This window comes from Thamnophis sirtalis, unplaced genomic scaffold, assembly GCF_051295495.1.
Source record: "Thamnophis sirtalis isolate CommonGarterSnake01/CBP01778 unplaced genomic scaffold, rThaSir2_p1.2 scaffold_3, whole genome shotgun sequence".
NCBI classification, from domain to species: domain Eukaryota; kingdom Metazoa; phylum Chordata; class Lepidosauria; order Squamata; family Natricidae; genus Thamnophis; species Thamnophis sirtalis.
The window spans coordinates 174,828,474-174,856,373 of record NW_028261383.1 but is presented as its reverse complement, the minus strand read 5'-3'; the positions used below and the strand labels follow the sequence as shown (position 1 = coordinate 174,856,373).

The 27,900-nt window shown below is 42.6% G+C and overlaps 1 protein-coding gene across 1 annotated transcript in view; it reads left to right on the top strand.

Annotated features, from left to right (window-relative positions):
* LOC106542332 (A.superbus venom factor 1) overlaps window positions 1–27,900 on the top strand; it is a 76,553-nt gene that overhangs the window by 40,394 nt on the left and 8,259 nt on the right. The window contains exons 24-34 of the mRNA XM_087711004.1: window positions 1,389–1,592; window positions 2,765–2,840; window positions 4,862–5,024; window positions 11,321–11,416; window positions 13,432–13,582; window positions 15,449–15,612; window positions 18,382–18,540; window positions 19,600–19,750; window positions 22,767–22,821; window positions 23,932–24,019; window positions 25,656–25,745. Coding sequence (XP_087567130.1) covers window positions 1,389–1,592; window positions 2,765–2,840; window positions 4,862–5,024; window positions 11,321–11,416; window positions 13,432–13,582; window positions 15,449–15,612; window positions 18,382–18,540; window positions 19,600–19,750; window positions 22,767–22,821; window positions 23,932–24,019; window positions 25,656–25,745 — 1,397 coding nt within the window. The remainder of the gene's footprint in view (window positions 1–1,388; window positions 1,593–2,764; window positions 2,841–4,861; window positions 5,025–11,320; window positions 11,417–13,431; window positions 13,583–15,448; window positions 15,613–18,381; window positions 18,541–19,599; window positions 19,751–22,766; window positions 22,822–23,931; window positions 24,020–25,655; window positions 25,746–27,900) is intronic.

The window sequence follows — 27,900 nt, the reverse complement described above, 5'->3', positions numbered from 1 at the left end:
ATTGTTAAGTGAGTCTCACCACATTTTCCAAGTTGGCCACGCCCACCCGGTCACATGACCACCAAGCCATTCCCACAAAACAGGCCACACCTACAGATTAGGTTCTAAAAATTTTGAAACCCACCACTGGCATTCACATTCTGTTCCCATGCCTATGTCCTTGAATCATTCAATTGGTGTCTCTGGTTGGCACTTCTGGCTCCTTTCATACCCACTCCCTGCATTTGCCGTTCCCTCCCCCCATACTTTATGGCAGGCTGCCATCGAAGTGAAGTGGGGGGGTCTCATAGCCATGACATGATAGCAGTGTTCTAATATCTAAGGGGCTGCCACAGGGGTGGGTTTGAAAATTTTTAGAACCTATTCTGTAGGTGTGGCCTGTTTTGTGGGAGTGGCTTGGTGGTCATGTGACCGGGTGGGCATGGCCAACTTGGAAAATGTGGTGAGACTCACTTAACAATGCTCTTGCTAAGCAACCAAAATTTTGGGCTCAATTGTGTTCATAGGTTCTCTTTCTTTTTCCTTCTTTCTCTCGCTCTCTTTTTCCTTCCTTCCTTTTGTCTCTCTCCCCCTCTTTCTTTCTTCTCTCTCTCCCACTTCCTTTTTCTTTTTTTCCTCTTTCTATCTTTGTCTCTCTTTTTTCTCTCCCTCTCCCTCCATTCCTTCCTTCCTTTCTTGTGTGTATCTCTTCCTTTCCTGTGTGTATCTCTCCCCCTTCCTTCCTTCCTTCCTTCCTTCCTTCCTTCCTTCCTTCCTTCCTTCCTTCCTTCCTTCCTTCCTTCCTTCTGGAACAGGTTCCAAAAGGTACACTATGAACCGGTTCTGGCGTACTGGTGCGAACCTGGAGAAACCCACCCCTGGTGAATGCCCATCAGAAGCGCCAACCTCAGACCTCTTACCAAAACAACTAATTTAAACTTTATTGGACACTACTAAGATGACCGGGGCGGGGCGGGGACTGGGAGAGGGGAAAAGAAATGGCTTCATGAGTGACTCCTCAGATCTGGCTTTTGCTACACTGTAACCACTTGGCTTTAGTAAAAGTTTATCTTTCACTGCAAATGGAGTTGAGGGTCTTTCTTTCCCAAATGCTAAAGCTAGGACAGGCCTGACAATCTTTTGGTCAGCTTTATCCTTTTCTACATATATATTGTTTCTTCTTTTTAACCATAAGTCTGGCAATTTTGAAACTGAAATAAATAGGTTTAGTTAATAAACCTTCTAATTAGTCCTGGAACCTAATCACTCTATGTTCAATGCTCTAAAGGAAGGATTAGTGGAATTGGAAGCAAGATTAGACTAATCATTTGCCCTAAATATATTGAAGCTTAAAGAAAGTTCACAAACTACCCGGTTTCTAACGTGCTTGGTAATTTTTTCACATTCAGGCGACCGTGTGGCTCAGATGATTGAAGACTCAATTGATGGCAGTAAACTCAGGCATCTCATTATCACTCCTTCTGGCTGTGGGGAGCAAAATATGATCACCATGACTCCATCGGTTATTGCCACCTACTACTTGGATGCAACAGGGCAGTGGGAGTCTCTTGGCGTGGATCGCAGGACTGAAGCTGTCAATCAGATCATGAAAGGTAAGGCAAACTTGTCTCCAGACTTGTTTTCTTCAGGGGATGGAAATGTGAGATTCATTAATCCCTAAAATGAACAAATGTAAGACCCACATAAGTCAAAAAGCCAAATGTTCTTAAATGTATGGTGGGATTTTGTTGTTGTTGTGGTTGTCGTTTTTCTTTCACAAGATAGGTTTTTGCTAGCTTAGCTAAGTGTTCTGACCCCCCCCTCGCCCCACACCAACACACACTCCGAGCCAAAGATAAGTTACGGCATTTAATTAACAGACAGACAGGTCCTTGGCAGCAAACCGGCACAGACAAGCTTGGGCAGCAATCCAGCACAGATAAGGCTTGTCAGCAATCCAGCCTGCCAGGCTCACAATAATGTTCTCCGACATTAGTTCCTGCGTTGACTTCTGCAAAAGGGACATGTGCACAACAGTCCTTTTATAGTTTGGAGAGGAGCCTAATGACCACCAGCTGAGTGCAATTACCTCCTGTAATTGCGTAATTGTTCCTTACACCTATTAGCTCTCCCCCGGCATCCAGGAACAACTCCCTTGGCTCCTCCCCACTGCTGACGTCCCGATCACACTCCCTTGTCTCCTCCCCACTGGTCCAAGGCTCAGGCGCCTCCTGGTGGCCAACCAGCCTCTCTGCGCCCTGCTCAGAGTCGGAACCCTGTCCAGGGTCTTCCACATTCTCCAGAGCCGACTCATAAGGTCCCTCACTGTTGGAGTCTGGTGGCAGCTCCAACGGCTCCTGCTGAGCCACAACAGCTAAGGATATAACTTCTTTAGTCTGGAGTGATCATAGTAACTGCTGAGAAATATTTAAATATGGACTCATGGAATTATCACAATATTCTATAATAGGAAAGACATTTTTATCTCTTGTGGTGAGTTTGGAAGTATTGTTCTGCTATCAAATTCTGGTTTACAGGAGAGCAGTCATCAACCCCTGCTGTTGTTGTTAAGGTTGCTTTCTTTCAGAATCTCATCTGAAGAGTGGGATGGTTTTACACTGAGACCAGAACACAAACCGAAACAAGCGTGCAAAGGAAAAGCACCTCCAAGGAGACTCACAGCAAAAGAAAGAAGAGTGCAAAACTGTCCTGGATGCTAGTCTAGATGTGATTTTGTACGGTTGGAGCTAAATTTCCTAGCTCTTTCTATCTTGTCCCTTTTCAGGTTACAACCAGCAGATGGTGTACAAGAAAGCAGACCATTCCTATGCAGCATTTACAAACCGTGCAGGTAGCACTTGGTATGGACAAAAATATAGCCCTTACTTTAAGATCATGGGAAGGCTTTCCTCTAACCTCCTCTATAAATGTTCATATATTTTCATTTTCCAACTTCTGCTTCAGCATCTGTTTCTCTGTCTTTGCATTTTTTTTTATTTTTGCTTTCTTCATTCCTTTCTTCCTACCTTTCCCTTTCCTCCTAGTAGCTGCTTTCTAGGCCGTGCTTCAGTCAAAATCCTTTCAGCTTTCAGACAACATACTATAATGATAGTGGCTTATCCATATAATATGTCTCCCTCCTGTCTTCTCATGTTTAGCATTTAGTATCAAACAGTTCTATTGTTTTCCCCCCATTAAAATAACAATAAGTATGTCCTGCTTCAAGGTAGTAGAAGACTTGAAACACCGATTCCATGGGATTGAGTTGTTGTTGCTGTTAATACTAGATATTTTTCCTCTTTGGTTAGTTTAAGATGATGAACATATTTAATATTCTTGCCTTCCATTTTCCCCACAACAGTAGCTCTGTGAGGTGAATTGGGTTGATGGAGGCCCAAAGTCACCCAGCTGGCTTTCATGCCTAAGAGTGGCCTAGAACAGAGCCGAGGTGGTGCAGTGGTTAGAGTGCAGTACTGCAGGCCACTTCAGCTGACTGCTAGTTGCAGTTCGGCGGTTCAAATCTCATCGGCTCAAGGTTGACTCAGCCTTCCATCCTTCCGAGGTGGGTGAAATGAGGACCCAGACTGTGGGGGCGATATGCTGACTCTGTAAACCGCTTAGAGAGGGCTGAAAACCCTATGAAGCGGTATATAAGTCTAACTGCTATTGCTATTGCTAATCTCACCGGCTCAAGGTTGACTCAGCCTTCCATCCTTCCGAGGTGGGTGAAATGAGGACCCAGACTGTGGGGGCGATATGCTGACTCTGTAAACCGCTTAGAGAGGGCTGAAAGCCCTATGAAGCGGCATATAAGTCTAACTGCTATTGCTATTGCTATTGCTAGAACGCACAATCTCCTGCTCTCTAGGCCAGAACCTTCACCACTACTGCAAAACAACCCCCTGAAGAGATAGTTATCCTGTTTCAGTGGGGAGCTGTCCTGAAAGTACTCGGTTCCATTGATTATCACTAACACATATGGAGCAAATGTTAAGAATTCATCTTTGATAGTTACAAGAACTGAAATAAGGAATTCTCATTCTCTTAACCCTTAACCTGGATTTCTTACAAAGCTTTCGTTCCCGTGCACTGTTGTGATATAACAACGGTGTAATTCCTCTTAAACTGATTTGATGTATTATTTCTCCTGATACTTCCTTGAGTCCTGAGTTGAGGCCTGGATTAGTTGAGCTCTTCTTCCTTCCTAGGTTGAAGGACAGATGAGGAGGACAACTCATTTTAATCTTGATTATTTCCCATTAACGCATGGACAGCCTCTGCTCATGTTGTATCGTAATATAGTGATGTGGTGACTCTGGACAAACCACTTTCCCCTCTTTCTCCTAGGTAGCAGCAACCTAGTCATATTTGACTTACAAAATTTATTTATTTATTTATTTATTTATTTTATTTTATTTTTACTTTATTTGTATGCCGCCCTTTTCCCTGGGGGGACTCAGGGCGGCTCACAGTTCAAAGGGGGGGGAAGGACAAACAATTTACAACATAAAGACACTACATCATTTAAGAACACAACAGTCATACAGTCAACAATTCGAGTGGGGTTAGAGTCTTTAACCCCAGGCCAGCCGGGACAGCCAGATTTTAAGGGCGGCGCGGAAGGTCTGGAGGGTGGTGAGGGTCCGAATCTCCACGGGGAGTTCGTTCCAGAGGGTCGGAGCAGCCACCGAGAAGGCTCTCCTCTGAGTAGTTGCCAGTCTACACTGGCCGGCTGATGGAATTCGGAGGAGGCCTAATCTATGCGATCTTATCGGTCTAGTGGAGGTAATTGGCAGTAGGCGGTCTCTCAAAACCAAGCAAGCAACAACATATATTAAGTTCTTCATTGGAATGGTTAATTAATGCATTATTTTCTTTGCAGGCTAACAGCATATGTTGTAAAAGTCTTTGCCATGGCTACCAACATTGCAAAAGACATTAGCCATGAAATCATTTGTGGAGGTGTGAAGTGGCTGATTCTGAACAAGCAACAACCAGATGGAGTGTTCAAAGAACATGCCCCTGTAATCCATGGAGAAATGCTGGTATGGTCTCCTCCCTCCCTCCCTATTTGATTTAAATAAATCCAGAGGTTTCCAAGTTCTTAACAAAAAACCCAAACCGGGTATTAAAGAAAAGATTGTACTGTGCAAAGGGTTCATTGCAAGCTTTTTCTCTAATGATATTGGCCAGCTGTACAGGAATTCAGGCAAAATATATACCATTATTTTATTATTATTGTTTGTTGCACAGTCAGCCAGATGTTCAAACTGGGTGGTGGTATCATCATCATCATCATCATCATCATCATCATCATCATCATCATCATCATCATCATCATCATCATCATAGATTTAATTTTCAATTTGATTCACAGTCTGGGACTGGTAAAAACTTAATAGTTCCAGTCCTAACCAAAAACTTAAGAGCTGTTAAGGTAACATCTGAGTATATAGGCAGTTGTGAGTAAGGTGGTTTTTTTGCAGTCAGAATATTCACTTCTGATAAGTTCAAAATTTCCATATATCAAGGCAACCCTTTGTTTATTGCGCCAAGGCCTCCTATTACTATTAGTGCAACCATTGGTTTCTTTCCCCACAATCACTCAACTTCAATTTGCAGATTGTGGTATTTTGTTATTGTTTCTAGTAGTTTCTCTTCAATTTTTGCATCGCCTGGAATTGAAATATCAATGACTTTTTTTTCTTTTCCACAATAGTGATGTGGGCCAGATGTCTGTCTGTTTGGATTTGAAAGTTCCACAAGATCTTGACCTGTGCATTTTCAAGGACTTTGTCAAGTTGTTGTTCCTATTAATTTTTGCTGCGTTCGAACTCAACATTTGGCAAAGCTTCCAATGTATGATTTCGCCAATTCGATCATGATCTTGTAAATAATCAGTTTGTGAGATTTTGCTGCAGTCACTGATAAGATGATCCACTGTTTCATCTTTCTCATTGCATAAGCAACATTTGCTGTCTTTTTTTTTAAACTTTCATGGAATTGGTCTGCAGGGCTTGTTCTTGGGCAGCCAAAATGTAGCCTTCAGTTTCTTTCTTCAGCACACTTGATCATAACCAGCTCCATGTTAGCTTTGTATCTACTTTTCCTTCAATGTCCTTCAGGTATTGACTATGCATAGGCTGCTTTTTCCAGTTAGAAACTGAATGCTCAATTGTTTCCTTTTTCGATATTCTGCTTTCAATCTTGTTGTTTTCACCTACTTCAGCAGAGACACTTTTTGATGTAGTCATTTAAGCCATGTTTTTTTTCTTCCATAGTTTGTTGCACCTGTAAGAATATTCTGCCACCCTGATATCTTGGAAAGTACAATTGTTCAATAACATTTTTGGATGCATTGTCATTAGTTTTCTTATCTAAGTTATCAAGTTCTAGTTGAGTTCAATCAATTATTCCAGCTGTATATTATATTACAGGCACTGCCCAGGTGTTAATTGCATAATGAAATTTCCTCCGCTTAGCTTTGATCTCAAAAATTTCCAGACTCGTTTTATATATTTTGTTGAAGTAGCTTCCTTGACTTGGTTGTGCAACAGATCAGAGGCTTCAAAAACTCCTAATTACTTGTACTCTTCTTCTGGTGTTACTGCTTTTATCAACTCTTTTATCAACTCCAAGGTGGCGCAGTGGTTAAATGCAGCACTGCAGGCTACTGCTAGATCAGCAGGTCAGCGGTTCAAATCTCACCGGCTCAGGGTTGACTCAGCCTTCCATCCTTCCGAGGTGGGTAAAATGAGGACCCAGATTGTTGGGGACAATATGCTGACTCTCTGTAAACCGCTTAGAGAGGCCTGAAAGGCCTATGAAGCGGTATATAAGTCTACTGCTATTGCTATTGCTGCTATTTATTATCAAGTTTGAATCCATCATCTTCAACAATTTTTCCTTCCTTAACAGCAATTTTGCACATTTGTCAGTGCCAAATTGCATCTCAATGTCTCTGCTAAACTCCTCAGTGCTTTTCAGCAGTGAGCAAAATTCAGATTTTTTTTCCCAAATAGTTTTGATTCATCCATGTAGAGAAAATTGGAAATTTTCAATCTTTTTTTTTTGCCAATTCGAAGCCACAGTTTGGTTTGCTATCTATGTCAACAATTTTCTTATCACTCTGTTCATATTTCTCTGCAGTTTTTTGAACTCTGTCCTCAAATTTCAACGTTGTTTTGTAAATATTCTCAACTCTTCCCTCCACTCTTTCTATGTTTTGTTCTATAATTTCAAATCTCTTGTCAATTCTGTGATTATTAGAACTTTTTGAATTTCTAACATAATTATTTGTTAATCCCTTGTCTTCTTCATGTTGTGCCATTTTTCCAGGTTTATTTAACCAAGGCTTATTGCTAAATTTCAAGCAAATTCACTATAATCTTTCAAGTGCAGGCTTTCTCTTTACTCCAGTCCATCTACTGATAATACTCCAAAAGAGCACCAGTATAAACAAATCGTGCTCTTCCCACTGTTCCTTTCAATAAACCAAGTCAAGGACTTTGGGTTATGAAATATAAAGTGTTTCCAAACCTCCAGCCTCTAGGTGGCAGTGTTACTTCTTTTTCTTTTAGCCCTTTCTTTGTTCCGAGCTTCAAAAAAAAACGGATTTTAAAAGATAAAAATCCACCCAAACATTGCAAATAGAAAGAGATTCTTGCTCCACAAATACAAAAAGTGAGAAAAAATAGAAGAAGAAGGAAAAATGGGACCAGTCCAATTTAAAAAGTAAGAGGCATTTGTAAGAATTCCATCCAAAAAAATAAAGAAAAGAAAACCAAGTTAAGGAGAGAAAGATAACACTCTGCTTTTAATACAGGCTTAATCTGCTGCTTACTCTTCTCTGTCTTCAATTTTAATTTTGCTCTAAGTCTTTTTGGGTATTCTCTTCTCCAATAGTAAAATTTATCTCACCAATTTCAACACACACTCTCTCTCTCATGCTCTGCTTCCATTTCAGGGGTCAGCCCCAACATTGCGCAGCTTCAATAGCTGCTTCTCTTGTAGCTGGAGGAAAGAGCTTCTCCTGGATCAATCAGGGGCTTTGCGATGCCCCTGAGATCAGCAGGACGCGCCCTTCTCTATCACCGTCTCTTCAGGATGGTTTAGGTCCAAAAAAGGACCGTCCAGCAGCAAAGATATCGACAGCAATCCTGGAGCACCAAGATTGCATGTCGTGTTGTAGCGACGTCAGCCCCGCCTTCCGCACCATTTCTTTTCTTGTGTGTACATCTTCTGTTCCAGTCACTTTTACAGTGCTTTCAACCTGCTTGATCCACTTTGCATTCCCATTGTGCTTCTTGCTTTCCCAAAATTTCAGGGTATTTTCTATGTTAGGTTTTTCATTTCATTTTCATTTTTTTTTTCATTTTATTGACATTTATAGGCCGCCCTTTTCCCTAAAGGGACTCAGGGCGGCTTACATTTCATAGGAGGGGAGTGTAAGACAGGACACAAAAGAAATGTGAATAAAGGAAAATAACCAATAAAACACAACATTCATTCGACATTCGGGCGGGGCGAGATTAGGATCTTATCCCCAGGCCTGACGGGATAGCCAGATCTTGAGGGCTGTGCGGAAGGTCTGGACGGTGGTGAGGGTGCGAATCTCCACGGGGAGATCGTTCCAAAGCGTCGGAGCTGCAACCGAGAAGGCTCTCCTCCGCGTAGTCGCCAGTCGGCACTGACTGGCGGATGGAATTCGAAGGAGGCCTACTCTATGCAATCTGATGGGACGAAGGGAGGTAATTGGCAGAAGGCGCTATGTCCACTGTCAAGAGTTTTTTAGAAATGATTCTGGTTGTTGTTGTTGTTGATGATGATGATGATTTAATCTTCACTTTGATACACAGTATGGGACTGGTAAAACAGTTCTAGTCTTAACCAAGACCCTAAGAGCTATTAAGGTGGTGTCTGAGTATATAGGCAGTTCCGAGCAGGGTGGATTTTTTTTTTTTCAAAGTCAGGATATATTATTATTTCTCTATAATGAAATGTTTTTATAGCACTAAACAATAAGCAAAACCACAAAAAGTGTGTAGCTTTTCAGATAATATGCAACAGTCGGTGAAGAAATGGTGCGGAAGGTGGGGCTGACGTCGCTACAACACGACATGCAATCTTGGTGCTCCAGGATTGCTGTCGATATAAAAAAAAACAAAAAAAAACAGGCCCCGAATGTCACCAGCAGAAGTGGGATGAAGGGCAAAAAGGGTAGCCTTGGTAAGATTTGGCTTAATGAGAAACTAAAGCTCTGTGTTCTGCCCACCCTCTTGCTTGACTCCACCTCCCGCCTCGTTCTCCTACTGCCTGTCTGTGGTGAGTTCTCCCTGTAGCAGTGGTGGGTTTCAAAAATTGTTCGAACCTACTCTGTGGGTGTGGCCTCCTTTGTGGGAGTGGCTTGCCACCCCATGGGACCGGATGGGAGTGGCTTGTCGCCCATGTGACCGGATATGAAGATGCCGACGACACTTGTCAGAGCCACCTTAAATTACCTCACACACAGCACTGGCCTGCATAAGAATAGGATGTAAACTTGTTTTTTAAAAGGCATATTTGGTTTGTGTTAAAACAACTTCAACACACGCAATGTTCTGATTGCACCACAAACGCAGTAATCATCCTTACCTTTCACAGAGGCACTGAGTTTTATAAATATGAGCATGATAGTGTAGAATAATCCTATCCAAGGACCAGTGGTGGGTTTCAAAAAAGTTTGGAACCTCTTCTGTAGGTGTGGCCTGCTTTCCGGGTCCACTGGTGGAACCTCTTCTAACCGGTTCGGTAGATTTGATGAACCTGTTCTACCAAATAGGTGCAAACTGGTAGGAACCCACCTCTGCCCTGTAGTGAGTTGATCGTGTGGCGTTGTCCTGCGGTGGCAGGACAGCAGGTGGCAGCAAATTGGCAGAGGGGAGTTGGCGGTGACAAGCCGGCTGTGGGGAGCTAGCCATAGCAGGTTGTCCCATTTTGCTCTTTGCCTGCCCTCCAGTCCTCTTCAGACAAAGTGCTGCAATTCTGGCATATATAGAATTTTATTTTGTGTTTTTGAAGTAGCATCAACTGATCAGCTTTCGAGTATGAAGTCTTGAAATTGCCTGGGCCGCGCGTGGCTGAAAGCAAATAATCGAAAGTATCATTAAAATGACAAATTACTTGTTATTCTTGAGAAGAATTTGAGAAGTTTATTTATATGCCGCTCTTTTCCCTGGGGGGACTCAGGGCGGCTTACAACTCAAAAAAGGGGGGGGGAAACAAACATTTAACACATAGGACAATACGTCATTAAAAAAAACACAACATTCATACCATTTGGGTGGGTTACAGTCTTTAGCCCCAGGCCTGACGGGATAGCCAGGTTTTGAGGGCTGTGCGGAAGGCCTGGAGGGTGGTGAGGGTACGAATCTCCACGGGGAGATCGTTCCATAGGGTCGGAGCTGCCACTGAGAAGGCTCTCCTCCATGTGGTTGCCAGTCGACATTGACCGGCAGATGGGACTCGGAGGAGGTCTAATCTATGGGATCTAATAGGTCGAGTGGAGGTGATTGGCAGTAGGCGGTCTCTCAAGTCTCTCTGTAGACAGTCTGGCAGAGAATTCCTTTCACAGAGTTTGCTGCCCTTTGTTCTTTCTCTCCTCACAAAATGTTGTTAGGGCAGTTTATTGCAGGGCTGGATTCCGGCCAGTTCTAACCTCTTCTACAGAAGAGGTTCCACAAATCTACAGTGCCGTTTAGAACCAGTTCCAGCTTTCTCCTGCCCCTGTCCACACATCATCAAGATGAAGAGCGAGAGGAGGAATTCTGGGAGTTGAAGTCCACAAGTCTTAAAGCTATCAAGTTTGAACACCCCTGGTTTTTTTTTCTAAAGGGTTAGGGTTGCAAGGGTCTTGACAGCTTTAAGACTTTAAGTTTCTGAGCCAACATTTTGGTTGCTAAGCAAGAGCGTTGTTAAGTGAGTTTCACCACATTTTACAAGTTGGCAATGCCCACCCAGTCACATGGCCTGCAAGCCACTCCCACCCAGTCACATGGCTGGCAAGCCACTCCCACAAAGCAGGCCCCACCTACAGAAGAGGTTCTAAAAAAATTTGGAACCCACCACTGGTTTATAGCTTCCATACGGATATACAAAGTTAAATTCTCAAATTCCAACTCTTCAAGTTGAATGGCAAAATGTGGATGGCAGCCAAGAGATACAAAAAAAATATCCCTTAACTCTTTGCTGCTCCCCCATGGTACCCCCTATGAATAATGACAGAGAAGTGTTTATTTATTAGCATTAACTTTTATCTTTTTTTTGTCTTTTCTTTTCTCCCCCCTCCCCTGCTTTCTTCTAGGGAGGATCAATAGGTGCTGAGCCAGAAGTATCTTTAACAGCATTCGTTCTGGTTTCATTATTGGAATCCAAATCAATCTGCAATCAACATATCAATGTATGTGACGCTCTAATGGGAAGTGGTATCAGGGGGCCAAAATATGAGCAACTCTGTAGGTTTTTTTTTTATCATAGTACTTCATTTTCCCACCTTCGTGGCCCCAGGTTCAGTATTAGAAGCCTTCAGGATCTCAAAGTAGCCGAGGCGGCATTGCTGCGGTTTATACTTTATTCCAGTGTTTCTCAACATTGGCAACTTGAAGATGTCCGGACTTCAACTCCTAGAATTCCCCAGCCAGCATTTGCTGGCTGGGGAATTCTGGGAGTTGAAGTCCGGACATCTTCAAGTTGCCAACGTTGAGAAACACTGCTTTATTCATTTCAAATCAAATGAAAGCAAAATAAATAATCAGTTCAATAAGGATACTTAAAAAAACAAAACACATATACTTTCAAGCCAGCAAGGTATTTAGAACAGTTAATGATCTGTCAATATCAAAGAGACTTTTCACTGCTGCAGTGTGATTTTTATCACCAGCATTCCTCAAAGGCACATTTAGAAAGATCTGTGCAGAAAGGCTTTCTCCAAGTGGATCACAAAGTATTGCAGGTTTTACGACATTCTCTAGTGCAGTGTTTCTCAACCTTGGCAACTTGAAGATGTCCGGACTTCAACTCCCAGAATTCCCCAGCCAGCATTCGCTGGCTGGGGAATTCTGGGAGTTGAAATCCGGACATCTTCAAGTTGCCAAGGTTGAGAAACACTGCTCTAGTGGAACCCACATTTAAGACATTCCTAATCAATTCATCCTCTACATCTCTTCCTGCACACAAAAACCTTAAAATTACACATATTATGACTAAACGTGCATTAATAGCATGTAAAACATACAAACAGCCGAGGTGGCGCAGTGGTTAAATGCAGCACTGCAGGCTACTTCAGCTGACTGCAGTTCTGCAGTTCAGCTGTTCAAATCTCACCGGCTCAGGGTTGACTCAGCCTTCCATCCTTCCGAGGTGGGTAAAATGAGGACCCGGATTGTTGGGGGCAATATGCTGACTCTGTAAACCGCTTAGAGAGGGCTGAAAGCCCTATGAAGCGGTATATAAGTCTAACTGCTATTGCTATTGCTAAACAGGAAGAGGGCAGCCCATATTCACTTTATGTATTCTTTATTGAACCCCACAAATAGGTGACTCGGGCCAGCTTACAACATAACCCTTATACCCCCCCCCCGCTGCCGCCCCCCATCCCCATGGCAGCAGCAGCACAATCAGATCAACCACTTGATCGGCTCCATCTCCATTTGAGGGTCCTCAGGCTCACATGAGAAAACCATGTTTTTTTTGGGGGGGGGGCTTCCAGAAAAGCAACTGAGAGGGGACCAATCATACCTCATAGAAATGACGTTCCATAGAGATGCCTAAAATTGTCCTCCAAACATTCCTAATAGATATTGTTCTACCCGAGGCTAGGACAAGAAGCAATGGGGTGGAAACTAATCAAGGGGAGAAGCAACCTAGAACCGAGGAGAAATTCCCTGATGGTTAGAACAATTAATCAGTGGAACAGAAATTGCCACCAGAAGTTGTGAATGCCCCAACACAGGAAGTATTAAAGAAGATATTGGATAAACATTTGCCTGAAGTAGTGTAGGGTTTCCTGCAGGGGTGGGTTTCTCGCCCCGTTCCAACTGGTTCGGTTGGAACGGGGCCGGCGGCGTCCTCGTGCACGCGCGCGGTGCACACATGCGTACTAGCATCTGTGCGATGCTCCAGCTGCTCCTGGAGGATCGCGCAGGCGCTGTATGCGTCCTGCGCATGCGTGGAAGCACAGAACTCGTCAAAACCGGGTAAGGAGTGCGGGCGGGCGAGTCGGCCCTTCGCCGTTCCCGGAAGTTACTTACTTCCGGGTTCGCCGACCAACCGGTTCGCAGGGACCGCCGCAAACCGGTTGAAACCCACCCCTGGTTTCCTGCCTAGGCAAGGATTGGATTGGAAGACCTCCAAGGGCCCCCTCCAACTCTGTTATTTTATTCTCTTCTCTTCTCTCTCCTCTGCCCTCACTTCTAGATTCTAGACAGCAGCATCAACAAGGCTGCAGATTATTTACTCAAAAAGTACGAGCAATTACAAAGGCCTTACACTACAGCCCTCACAGCCTATGCTTTGGCTACTGCAGAACGACTCAAGGATGACAGGAAACTCATGGCAGAATCATCAGGTACATATATATTTTAAATAGAAGAAACCAGGTGAGTTTGGGTTTTGAAAGATTAGCTTGGAACATGAAACACAACGGATAGATTTTTAGAAATTGCAGTGTCCAAAAATAAAACCAAGAGCCGTATGCAAGTGGCATCGGTTTACTTCTAGCAGCCTGGTCAAGTAGAAAAAAAATATATGAGTAAACATAGATGTAAAGGTCTTTTTTTCCCCATAGGCTGCCAGTTGTTCATCCGAGCAGAAGGCTGGAGAAAGTTTGTGGCAAACCATTTATTTATTTTTACCAGAAAATCTATAGGACTGTTTCTGTGTATTTCTACTAGTTCAGCTTCAGAAAATGTGTACTTTTAATTTCCAAAGTATTTCCTGTAGGAGGAAAGCTGTGTTATCTTAAAAGGCACAAACCTTTGTGAGCTGCAGCTCATTTCATTAGATGCATGGAGTGGATAAATGGATTTAAAGAGCTGGAGTGAGAGAAGGGAGAGGAAGACGGGATGTATATATACAGATGACATACAGATGAATACAGAACATACATACAGACATACATATTCATACAGATGAATACAGATGACATTTGAGACATGCTTTGTTTTTGTTCTTTTTGTTTATAATATTTATATTATATTTATATTATAAACAAACCATCATTCGATGAAAAATAACTCTGGGCCGTTCACTGCAATAATAAAAATGAAAACAACAGTTAACAATGAACAGTTAAGAGCCGAGGTGGTGCAGTGGTTAGGGTGCAGTACTGCAGGCCACTTCAGCTGACTGTGATCTGCAGTTCAGCAGTTCTAATCTCACTGGCTCAAGCCTTCCATCCTTCCGAGGTGGGTGAAATGAGGACCCAGACAGTGGGGACAAGTTGCTGACTCAATTTGCTAAAAAAAAAATTGTAAACCGCTTATAAATAAATAAATAAATAAATAAATAAATAAATAAATAAATAGTTGGCACTTCAACCAACATTCTCTGGTCCACTAAGAAGCAGAATCCCCTGGGTGCCCCTGCAGTGCTCCTGCAGTCCCTGGGTGAAAAACTGAGCCTTTTCAGCTTTCCGAAAGGCTAGAAGGGTGGGGCCTGCCAGATGCCATGGGGTGAGCGTTCTGCAGGGTGGGCACTGCTATGGAAAAGATCCTCTTTCTAGGTCCTGCTAGATGGTGATATTTAAGGGAAGGGGGCTGGAGCAGGGCCACCCTACCAAATCTGGTGGAATGGCAGATACCTTCAGGGAGAGGCAGATCCTCCGAATAACTTGGCTGTGTGCCATGTATGTTTTGAAGGTGATAATCATCACCTTGTATTGCATACAGGGAAAAAAATGGACCCAGTGCAATTCCCATGGCAAAACAATATTATACGGGCAAAGCACCTGAAACCGAGGTGGCGCAGTGGTTAGGGTGCAGTACTGCAGGCCACTTCAGCTGACTGTTATCTGCAGTTCAGCGGTTCTAATCTCACCGGCTCAAGGTTGACTCAGCCTTCCATCCTTCCGAGGTGGGTGAAATGAGGACCTGGATTGTTGTTGGGGGGCGATATGCTGACTCTGTAAACCACTTAGAGAGGGCTGAAAGCCCTATGAAGCGGTATATAAGTCTAACTGCTATTGCTATTGCTAACTGCAACACCACTGAATTCTGGAGCAGTTGTAACTTCTGAGTGACCTTCAAAGATAGAGCACATTGAAGTAGTCCAGCTGGGAAGTGACCTAGGCAGGAGTGACCATGAGTTAGGCCTCCCAATCCAGGAATGGCCACTATTGCTGCACAAGATGGATTGATGCAAAGTCACCTTCAAGGCAAGTAACCAATATTTTCATCTGTTTGGCTTAATTCTGCTTCTGTGCTGTTTTTTTTAGGAGGGGATCGTTGGGAAGAATATGGTTCTCGCACCTACAACATTGAAGGCACTTCCTATGCCTTGTTGGCCCTGCTGAAAATGAAGAAATATGAGGCGGCCGATCGTGTAGTCCGATGGCTGACAAATCAGAACTATTATGGGGGAACCTATGGACAAACCCAAGTGAGCTTTTTGCTTTATTGTCAGATTTTAATCTGAGCTCTATTTTAAATTAGGCTGCTTAAAACAAAAAAATAGTCTGAATTTTTGCATGTTTCTCCTAAGGAAGAGAAGGCAAAGTCGAGACAGTCTTTTAATATTTGAAGTTCTGTCACAATTTGTAATTTGCAATTTTAATAGATTTGTATGCCGCCGAAGGACTCCGGGCGGCTTACATAAAAGCAATTAAAATATTAAAAAATTAAGAACACAGAAACAATACAGTTTAAACAGAAAAACACAACATGCACTCAATTATAATGGGGCTGAAGTTCAGTCAAGCTCAACAGCTCCAAGCCTGCCGAAACAGCCAGGTCTTAACAGACTTATGGAAGGCCAGGAGAGTGGGGAGGGTCTGGATCTCAGGGGGTAGCTCGTTCCAAAGGGCCGGGCCAGCAACAGAGAAGGCTCTCCCCCGGGGAGCCGCCAGACAGCATTGTGTGGCTGATGGTACCCGGAGAAGGCCCGCCCTGTGCGATCTGATTGGGCGCTGGGAGGTATGTTGCAGGAGGCGGTAACGGAGATATCCGGGTCCTAGGCCATATAGGGCTTTATAGGTAATAACCAGCACCTTGAAGCATGTCCGGAGACCGATGGGAAGCCAGTGCAGCTCATGGAGGATAGGTGTAACATGGGTGTACCTCGGTACACCCAGTATCACTCGCGCGGCTGCATTCTGGACCAGTTGTAGTCTCCGAACACTCTTCAGGGGCAGCCCCATGTAGAGCGCGTTACAGTAGTCGAGCCTTGAGGTGACAAGGGCGTGAGTGACATTTGAAGTGCCTCCCGGTCCAGGTAGGGCCGCAACTGGTGCACCAGGAGAACTTGAGCAAAGGAAGGAAGGAAGAGGTTGTGGATTTATTCTCCATTGTTCCTAAGGATAAGACAAGAAACAGTGAATGGAAGCTTTACAGAGAAGGAGCTCCCCCCACTAAAAGAAAAAAAAAAAGAATAAGGAGTGTTTTTTCTGGCTGTGCTTTGTATACTACTCAGCAGTTAGAACAAGGCATTGAATAAGTGCTATAGGATAGGGCTTGACTAACTCCGATAGACTGAAAGAAACCCCAGGCTTCATTTTAGTCATCTGTAAGCTTTTTTTTTTTTAGCACATCCATAGGTGAGCTTTTTGCTTTACTGTCAGATTTTAATCTGAGCTCTATTTTAAATTAGGCTGCTTAAAACAAAACAATAGTCTGAATTTTTGCATGTTTCTCCTAAGGAAGAGAAAGCAAAGTCAAGACAGTCTTTTAATATTTGAAGTTCTGTCACAAGGAAGAGGTTGTGGATTTATTCTCCATCGTTCCTAAGGATAAGACAAGAAACGGTGAATGGAAGCTTTACAGAGAAGGAGCTCCCCCCACTAAAAAATAAATAAATAAGGAGTGTTTTTTCTGACTGTACTTTGTATACTACTCAGCAGTTTACTTATTTATTTTATTTATTTAATTAACTTGTATGCCGCCCACTCTCGGAAGACTCAGGGCGGCTTACAAATAAGAAGGGAAAGGGGGATATAAAAAAAAACAGTTAAAAATTCAACAACATTCATAACATAAGATGGGGCTGGATAATTCAACAGCCCCAGGCCTGCCGGAACAGCCAAGTCTTGGTCACTTTGCGGAAGGCCGGAAAGGTAGTAAGGGTCCGGATCTCCACGGGGAGATCGTTCCATAGGGCCGTTTAGAACAAGGCATTGAATAAGTGCTATAGGATAGGGCTTGACTAACTCCGATAGACTGAAAGAAACCACAGGTTTCATTTTAGTCATCTGTAAGCTTTTTTTTTTTTTTTAGCACATCCATAGGCGAAAGCGTTTTGTGCTGAGAAAAGATGCTTACACGGTGGTTGGATAGAAAATTGTTTAGCAGGCAAGCGTGTGAATCTTTTGATGTGCAGGACAAAGAATAGTTTTTGAAAGGATTTTTTTTTACATGAAGATTATCTAGGATTTATGTCCTTCATCCATACTGAAATTAAGGGAACCAAGGGAAATCTCATCCATAGACTTGTATTTGTATTTGTATTTGGTTTATTTGTATGCCGCCCTTCTCCAGGAGGGACTCAGGGCTGCGAACAACTCAAAGGGGAAAGGGGAACATAAACAACAGTACACATAATTAAAATACACGAAAATCACACAGCCATACCAGTCGAGAGGGGAGGGGAACTCATCAACCCCAGGCCTGCCGGCACAGCCAGGTTTTGACGGTTTTTCGGAAGGCCTGGAGAGAGGTGAGGGTCCGGATCTCCACGGGGAGTTCGTTCCAAAGGGCCGGAGCTGCTACAGAGAAGGCCCTCCCCCAGGTAGTAGCCAGATGGCATTGGCTAGTGGACGGAACCCGGAGGAGGCCGACCCTGTGTGATCTGACGGGTCTTTGGGAGGTAATTGGCAGCAGGTGGTCTCTCAAGTTCCTTCCTATTGTCATGGATCTTTAAGTCTACAGATAAAAGGCTCTTTAAAGATCTATGTATGTGTATATAAGTCATCTCTCCTCTGTTTGTTTACTCATTCAGTTTGTAGTCCATCTTCTCATTTATGATCAAATGGTCTAACAGACAATTGTAAAAATTAGAAAGATAGTTTGGGTATTGATTGCAGCAAGCCCCATCACCATGTTCTTCCCTATGTGTCAAACATTTATTTCTCTGGTAAAATACATCACTGGATTTTCAGTTCCTTTGTGAGACACTCCAAGACAAACAATCTTATTTTTTTTCTTTCTCCCGTTCCAGGCAACAGTTATGTCGTTTCAAGCTCTTGCTGAATATCAGATTGAAAGGCCTACCTATAAAGACTTAAATTTAGATATTGTTATTAAGCTGCCAGAACGAGAACTACCTCTAAACTACAGAATTGATGGTAACAATGCTGTTCTGGCCCGGACAGCAGAGGTACAGTATTTCAGCAAGTGTATTTATTACTCCTTTAATTGGAAATAATTATTTTGAAGTTTCAAGTTCAAATGCATCTTTTTTTAAAAACTGGGAAAAACTATACGGAATTTAGTGAAACAAGAAAGAAGACCTAAATCAGTTCTCCCTATTGGAATTGTGGTGCTTGGATATTAGCCCATGTTCAAACACCAGATCAGGGGAGACTGGCTTAAGACTACCAGCTTCTTTGTCAACGTACAATGTAGTTTTAAATGACTTCCCTTTCCTCGCACTAAGCTGCAGAAGGCTGTATTTAAGACAATATTGCAAAATTGTCTCTGTAATTCCAAGAACTATTCCTAGGAAAGAGATTTTAATGGCTCCGAGGGACTTTTGCAGCACTTCACAATACCCTCACTTAGTACATGAAGATAAAATTAAAATGATCTATTGCTGATTTAAGCAACATACACACTTCTCTCAGTTACAGCTGGATCTTCTCTGCTTTTTCTTCCAGCTATCAGCAATTTCTAACTAACCAATACCTTTTTATAAGAAGCTTTACCCTCCACTTTGTTGGGAGAAGAGGGAATTTTAATCTCTTCTCCATTGCACCTAATAACAGATTTCAGGTGCTTGAAAGCTTATAATGCAAATATAATGTAATTGTCAAATGGCACCACTCATAATTTATATATAATTTATATTTATACCTTCCTACTGCAGAAAATTAAACCCATTTATTCTACTACATTATATTACTATGAAGGTACACATACATAGAAATTGCAAAGATTGGTGCACAATAATTTGGTTAATTTTACATTCATTGTAGAGTGGAATGAAACTTCCACTTCAGAAAGTGGAAAGAAAGGAGTTTTCTTTATGATTTGATTTTGCTGATACCTTCCTAATATAATGTTGTTTCTTCATCCAAATATTTGATTTGGTTTTTTTTATATTTTGAAATCTGTTCCACCTCTAGCTCATATCAGGTTACAACAAATACAATTAAGTAGAATCAAAATAGCCAAGGAACTGCAGCTGATGGTCTTGCTAACCCTGGTTGCTTTTCAGACCAAACTCAATGAAGACTTCACTGTGTCAGCATCAGGTGATGGAAAAGCAAAAATGACAGTTTTGACGGTCTATAATGCACTACTGCGGGAAGAGGAAAATGTTTGCAACAAATTCGAACTTGACGTTTCTGTTGAAGAGGTCCAATTGGGTAAGTTTGGCTTCCCAGAAATAGTAGATTGTAATGAAGTTTTTTGGGGAGGGGGTGAAAATGTTAGAATCTCAATGTGGAACAAGCTTCCTCTGTTATTTATTCATTAAAAAAGTCTCTCATGTGATAGAAAATAATATCATTAACCATACTTAGTTGAGATCCAGTACTTGCAGTCAACAAACCAGTTGGGGTTTGGACAGATGGCCAAATAGCCATAAACCAGAAGGCCTTTTGTTGTCCACTAAGTCTCCACTGTTCTCCTATCACTTAACTAGTTGCACTAACTCTTAAAATTTGAGATAAAATATGCTAAAAAAGAAAAAAAAATGTCTTAATGGCATTCTTAATTTTGGAAACTCCAGAAAGAGATATTAACTCCAGAGATTTTTGGCTGCTTTCAATTCATGTCAAATGGATTTTTTACCGCTTTCATACCTGTGAACTATTCTGAGGCACTATTACACGTTTATCTTATTTTTCCTTTGCAGAACTCAAATTTTATTTATCAAATTTATATGCCTCTTATCTCACAGTTCAAGGCAACTCTCATTAGGTTAATATTTTTACTCCTTACAATACCTTAATATAATACTTCAGTACAACACTTGTTTTGCTGCTGATACTCTTCTTAAGCTTGGATACTATCCTGACACTCTGCAGGAGAAGGGCAGTGAACTATAAAGAAGATGCTTTGGGTGTATCCAGTGGTAGGATTCAAATAATTTAACAACCGGTTCTCTGCCCTAATGACCATCTGGGTAGGTGGGGCTCGGTGGTCATGTGATCATGTGGGTGTGGCCAAGTCAATGTCACTCAGGTCAATGGGTGCTTCGCCTGAGTTGTTACAATGGTAATAAGGGTTAACCGGAGAGGCAGTTTCCGTAAGCAGGGCAATAAAGATGAGGCTAGAAACAACACCAGAATGTTTCCTTCCTGCCTTCCTTATAGGATTAGCCCTGCAAAGTGGGGGAAAAACAAAAGGAGATTTCTTCCAACAATCGGTTCTCTGAACTACTTAGAAAGTTACCAACTGGTTCTCCCGAATAGGTACGAACTGGCTGAATCCCACCACTGGGTGTATCCCTGCATAATAGTTATAATGTCCCTGCCAAACTTAAAAGGGATACTGAGATGGCAGATTCAGCTGTTTGTGATGATGATGACTCTAGAGGGCAGGGCATTGTGGTCCATGATTTGGTGCCCTTCTGGTTGGTGACACACCGTAAGAGGTGTCTATTTAGGACAGAATAGGCACGTTTTGAAAGAGGCTGAGATATTTGCCTGGTTCTACAGCCAGAAGAAAGAAGAGGTATATTGTTAAGACTGCTACAATGGATTGTGATATTGATGTTGGGCATCTTGGCACTAATGATCTGTCAACAAAAAATGTGCAGAAGGAATTCCAGAGTTTGGGGCATGAACTTAGCAGGATAGGCCGTATCCTTACTATTTAAGAGAGAATTGTTGTAACAACCAACTTGATAGCAATCACATAACACACTGACAAATGTCCTCCTCTCAGCTTCAATACATGACATCAATAACTGAATCAAACTGTGATCTGATTGGCTCATTGCCAAAACAGGATGACACCTGATTGGCTCTCTAAACACTCATGCTCATTGGCTACAATCAGGTAAAGAAAAGCTACCTGATATCAACCCTAAACAAGTTGGGCTTCCCTTATCTAGTTATATGGCTATAACCTTTCATAGAATACAGATAATTGAACAAAGTTTGTTGCATTACATTCTTGATTAAATTATCTTTCCATTCATATATAATTTTATGGTACTACTGCAAAAAGAAGCGGTGTTATTAGCCATCAAACCTCAACCTCAGAGCCGAGGAGGCGCAGTGGTTAAATGCAGCACTGCAGGCTACTTCAGCTGTTAGTTGAAGTTCGGCGGTTCAAATCTCACCGGCTCAGGGTTGACTCAGCCTTCCATCCTTCCGAGGTGGGTAAAATGAGGACCCGGATTGTTGTTGGGGGCAATATGCTGACTCTGTAAACCGCTTAGAGAGGGCTGAAAGCCCTATGAAGCGGTATATAAGTCTAATTGCTATTGCTATTAAAAAATACACTTTCCCCAAAATATTTCCACAATTTCAGCCACTATTGTATATAGGGTGGGGGGGCATGGCAGGGGGGTGGGTGGCCAGGCCAGCCAGTGGGGCAATTTGCCAGTTCTCTGAATTGCGTAGAATCGTCACTACCAGTATGTAGTCTGAACCGGCTGAATACCACCTCTGGATAGGGGGAACATGATCAAAATCATTAACTATATAAAGCGTGTGAATGAGGTCCTAGAAGGAAGTATTTTCAATATTAAGAAAAAAAAATCAAGAACACAGGGGTCATAACCTCCAACTGACAGGAGGTAAGTTTAAAAGTAATGTTAGAAAGTATTACTTCAAGATTAGCTTCCAGCAGAGGTCAATCATCAGCAGCTACATTTAACTGTGCTTGAGATAAACAGATATCCATTATGCAACAAAAAGTAAAAAAAAATCAATTAAAAATAAACAAACAAACAAAAAACTCAGACTCAATGGATCACCAGTTTTTCTGCCACCGGTTTTCTATTTTTCTAGGATAAACAATCACACACACACACACACACACACACACAGAGAGAGAGAGAGAGAGAGAGAGAGACAGAACCCAAGCATACATGTACAATAGCACTTACTGTAGATGTAAAGAAAAAAACATAAATCTGGTTCTTGCAAAATGATGGATGAGAGGCATTTTACACCCAGGTGGAAAATTCCTACTCACACACTTTGATCTAGATTTGAATTTATTATTCTTTGTTTAAACGTTCCCTATTCACTTCTTTCAAGACTTCTCTCAAAACCCAATCAATTCTAGAAATAGAAAGCAAAAAACAATTAGATTAATGCTTTGTTTTCCAAGAAGATGTTATGGCCAGTTGGACAGTCAAACTTTTCACTTAAAAAGGTTGCTAAGAATTTGTCTGATTTCTCCCATTTCTTTTGTAATTTTTAGACGCAAAGCAGGCAAAGGGAGCCAAGGGAGCCCTCATGATTAAAATCTGCACTAGGTAAGAATGCTGAATGTTAAAGAAAACTTTGGATTGTTAACAGGATATTTGGAGTAATAACTCGGAGAAGCACTTGTGTTACTTTTCAAGAAAAGAGTTATACTTTCCCCAGCTTTACACTCTATCTCTGCTTGGATATTGATCTGTTTTCTGCGCACCATCCTAGTTTGTAACATTTTGTTGTTGTTGGATGAAACAAAGAGCAGGATTTAAGTCACCGCAGGTCCTTCAGATTGATTTCGGGATGTAGAAATTGAAATATGCTACAGCAGGATGGCCAGTACACGAATGGGAAACCTCCAGGGGACTCTAGAACTGTAGACTAGACTCAGAAATTGAGAAAAATAACCCAGAAGAAGATAATGGCAAATTTATTCCAGGTTGATGGGAAGATTCTACAAACTTGTTCATGAATTCATCAGACATTGAGCTGGACTTAAGAGAACTATAGAGTGAGACTAATGATAGGACTTCACCTTGGTTTTGCTATTTAAAGAACAAAAAATACATTCCATTTTATGCCTTAACGCTTCTTATTCAGTTTTCACCCAAATTCATAAACCTTGCAAAAACTTCCCTGAAAATTGTTATGGGAGTTAGGAGCACATACATTGTGGTGGCTCAAGTGCCAGCTTATAAGATGTGTCCATAGCTAGCAGTGGTGGGTTCCGGATCCGTTTCAACCAGTACGGTTGGAACGGGCCCAGCGGCGTCCACATGGATGCGTGCAGCACAGGTGCACATGTGCGCAGAGCATGCACACATGCAGCGCACGGATGCGTCTTAGCGCCTCAGTGAGCCTCCACGACGCTTCAGTTGCTCGGTGGAGCACTTGCGCAGAAGTGCAGAAGACTTAAAAGACCGGTAAGGAGCTCGAGCGGGTGGGCCCTCCAGAGCACCGTACCGGAATGGTATCCGGTGCTCCAGGCTGGCTCCGGTACGCCTTTACTGCTGCGTACAGCTTACAACTCATCACTGATAGCTAGATTTCTCTCCTTCAAGATGAAACATTTTGAAAAATCCAGAACTACCCTCATAGCAATGAAGAAGAAATTGTTTGTGAACTAGGAAATCCATCTTTGGTCATTTTTTCTTCATTCTTGATTTTAGGTATCTGGGACAAGTTGATTCTACAATGACAATAATTGATGTTTCTATGCTGACTGGTTTTCTCCCTGACACTGAAGACCTTACAAGGGTAGGCAAGTTTTGCATGGGGCTTGAAATGGCTGTTTCTGTAGTTCACTGAAGATGCTGGATTAGAGAACGTGTTATAGTTAATCACTTGCCTATATGGTTAAAACTGCAGAGAGAATGAATGAATCTTCATTACCAGTAAATAAATCAACAAGATACTGAATTTTATTTTAATGACACATAAAAGGCATTATTTTAAAAAATAATAATCAACGTCTTGTACTAAAGACTTGATTCTGCAGAACTTTGTGAATCTAGTCAAGGTTATTTTAATTTTTAACTATTTTAACTTTCTGGGGGGTTGACTTTAAGCAGTGATTTCTATATTGACCCAAAATTTGACTGTTGGAAGAATTTGATTTGGTTAGTGGTTAGTGGTTTATTCGACTTGTATGCCGCGCTATTCCCAAAGGGACTCAGGGCAGCTGACAAACCAGGAGGGAAGGGGAACAAATATAAAAGAGTAAAACAGAGACAAAACAACAATACAAAACAATTTAAAAAATCACAACAAGCACAACCAATTCGAGTAGGGGTGGAACTCAACAGTCCCAGGCCTGCTGGAACAGCCAGGTCTTAAAGGCTTTACGGAGAGCCTGAAGGGTGGCGAGGGTCTGAATCTCCACGGGGAGTTCGTTTCAGAGGGTCGGAGCAGCCACAGAGAAGGCCCTCCTCCGGGTGGTCGACAGCCGGCATTGGCCGGCAGATGGAATTTGGAGGAGGCCTAATCTGTGGGATCTAATCGGTCTATGGGAGGTAATTGGCAGAAGGCGGTCTCTCAAGTACCCAGGTCCAACACCATGTAGGACTTTATAAGTGACGACTAGCACCTTGAAGCGCGTCCAGAGACCAATGGACAGCCAGTGCAGCTCGCGGAGGATAGGTGTAACATGGGTGTACCGAGGCGCACCCACAATCGCTCGCGCGGCTGCATTCTGGACAAGCTGAAGTCCCCAAACACTCTTCAAGGGCTGCCCCATGTAGAGCGCATTGCAGTAGTCCAGTCTTGAGGTCACAAGGGCATGAGTGACTGTTGTGAGAGCCTCCCGGTTCAGGTAGGGACGCAATTGGTGCACCAGGCGGACCTGGGCAAATGCCCCCCTGGTCACAGCCGACAAATGGTGATCTAAAGTCAGCTGTGGATCCAGGAGGACTCCCAAATTGCGAACCCTGTCTGAGGGGCGTATAATTTTACCCCCCAGACTGAGAGATGGAATACATGGCCAATTTTTGGGAGGGAAAAACACAAGCCACTCGGTCTTGTCAGGATTGAGAGCCAGCTTGTTCACCCCCATCCAGACCCTAACAGCCTCCAGGCACTGACACATCACGTCAACCGCTTCACTGAGCTGGCACGGGGCGGTCAGATACAACTGAGTATCGTCCGCATACTGGTGGTATTTTATCCCGTGCCGTCGGATGATCTCTCCCAGCGGCTTCATGTAGAATTGTACAATGTGCTGTGCAATTTCTTTGGCAAATTACTAATATTAAAACCCATTTTGGCTGTCTCAAAGTTTCTCAGATTTTGCTATAAATATAACACAGTGCCAGTATAAATGACTGCAATTCCATGTTTTTTAATCATCTGCAACTCCTGAAGTAAATATCATCCTTGCTTTCCTTTCATTGTTTAGCTTTCTAAAGGAGTCGACAGATACATCTCCAAGTTTGAAACTGAGAGTAATGTGGTTCAGAAAGGAGCTGTTGTCATTTACTTAGACAAGGTAAATACTTATGGAATCAATTTCTTTGAGTAGTTGCATGCTTGGTTATTTGGTTTGCTAGGCAAACACTGAAGAATGTTATACTGAAAAAAATAGTATGTATATTCAGCAAACTAAATCTACATAATTCATTGTTGATTGTAACAGATCATATATCTAGTAAGAAAGAGATGTAATAATCTCTTGCATTATGGAATACATTATATTTAAATATCACATTTTTGCCATATTTATCCATATGGATAAATGTAGTACTATCTCCTGTCTGTTTCCCATGATTGCAGTCAGGGCCGGATTTAGATGAAAAGAGGCCCTAGGCTATTCCACTTATGAGGCCCTTTCACCTCCCATTTTTAAGTTTGTAAATTACATGAGAGACAATAAAATACATCATTACTGTGATAGATATCAATATATATCAATATATATAGCTGGCCTCCCGACGGAGGGCGGCTCTGCTCTGCGGCAAAGGCAGCGAGGCCAGCCGCCTCCCCTGCTGCGCTCAGCTGCCCGGCTCGGCCCCCTCGCCCTCACCTGCCTGGCCGCTGGTGGGCTCCGTGTCAACGGGGCGGCTACTGGGAGCGGCCGCGTCTCTCGCCCGACCGCCGGTGCCGGGAACGTGGGCGGGCTCCCCAACTGCCGCGGCGCTGGAACGATCTTAACCAATACATTTTTAGGTTTGTTTATTAGTCATCTGCGTAGAATTTCTCCTTATTTTCGGTTCAGTGTTTTAGTGTTCACTGTTTTTAGAATAGTGTAATTTTAATTTTACTAACAATTTGAATGTAGGCCCCTCTTGATCTTGAGGCCCTAGGCTGAAGCCTAGTTAGCCTATAGGAAAATCCGGCCCTGATTGCAGTGATGTGAATGCCACCAGTCCTTGAGTCAGCAAACATGCTAGTCCAAATTATGCTACCAATCTATATTCTGACATAATAATGAGGATGGTGAATGGCCCTGTCCTTGGTAGATTCCTTGAGTTTTGTTTTCCCTTCCACCAAGCATTAGCTGTCTTTTGGAAACAGACAATATATGTTTGATATATAGGTCGGTGGGTGATATGCGTATGAGACACAAAACTAACTATCAGTGGATAGTTAGAACAGCATATCTTGCCATTTGTCAGATAACCTGACTTACAAATGGCAGATGGGTATTTTGGGCAGAGGGAAGCATGGGGTGTGCCAGTACACCCCATTCATTTTGAAATCTGAAGCACACACAGCTCCATTTGCACAAGTGGCATGCATGCATGCATAACGCACACACAAATGGAGCATGCGCGCACACGCTCATCCACTGCTTGCACAGGTGAGGATGCGCACACACTCGCCTGCCATTTCCGCAACCCAGTTCCGAATGGCTCAAGGGAACTCTGCTCTATATAGTCCCTGCACCTTGTTCACAGTTTCTGGTTAAGACCGACTGAAGGGATCTTTCCTTGAACCCATGCCGAAACAGTATTTTCCCCCTTCATGCAGTCACTGCTCAAGGGGATCTCCAACTCATGTGAAATTAGCCTTCAGCACCTATTCCTTTGGAGGAGAGTCCAGTGACTGTAGTGATTTAATAGGGGGGCAACGGGCAGGATGGGAATTGGCAACAGGCTTAGCCAATTTTGTGCCAATGTAGTTTTCTCCTGACTCAAAATGGGGAAGAAGCATGAAATATAAATAGATTAATTCATTCATTAACAAAAAGAAGATATGTCAGAAGTGTTTTAGTACTCTAAAACTTTTGACCAGTATTTTCTGTGACACCATTTCAATCTGCTGCTCCGCTCCATATAAGAACCTTTTTCATTGTTAACTTTTATTCTGCACAACTGGGACAGACTGATAGGACTTAGTTCTTGGCAATCATTGGGTCAAATTTGAGCACCTAACTTGGAATAAGTAGCTCCTTTGAAATTATACGGATTTTATTTTATTTATTTCATAATTATTTTATTTAGTTTGTATGGCACAGTGACAGGAACTCACCCTGTCCACGAAACTATCAGGCCTTGAATTGGTGGAATGTTGACCATTTCTGGTTGGCAGATCCTTTTCCACCTGCTAACACTGCATCTCTGGTTATATAGATGGAACTTACAGTATATTAAAAAATCCTTATTACCTCCGTGGGCAGACTAGCGCTCACAAAATTATCTTCT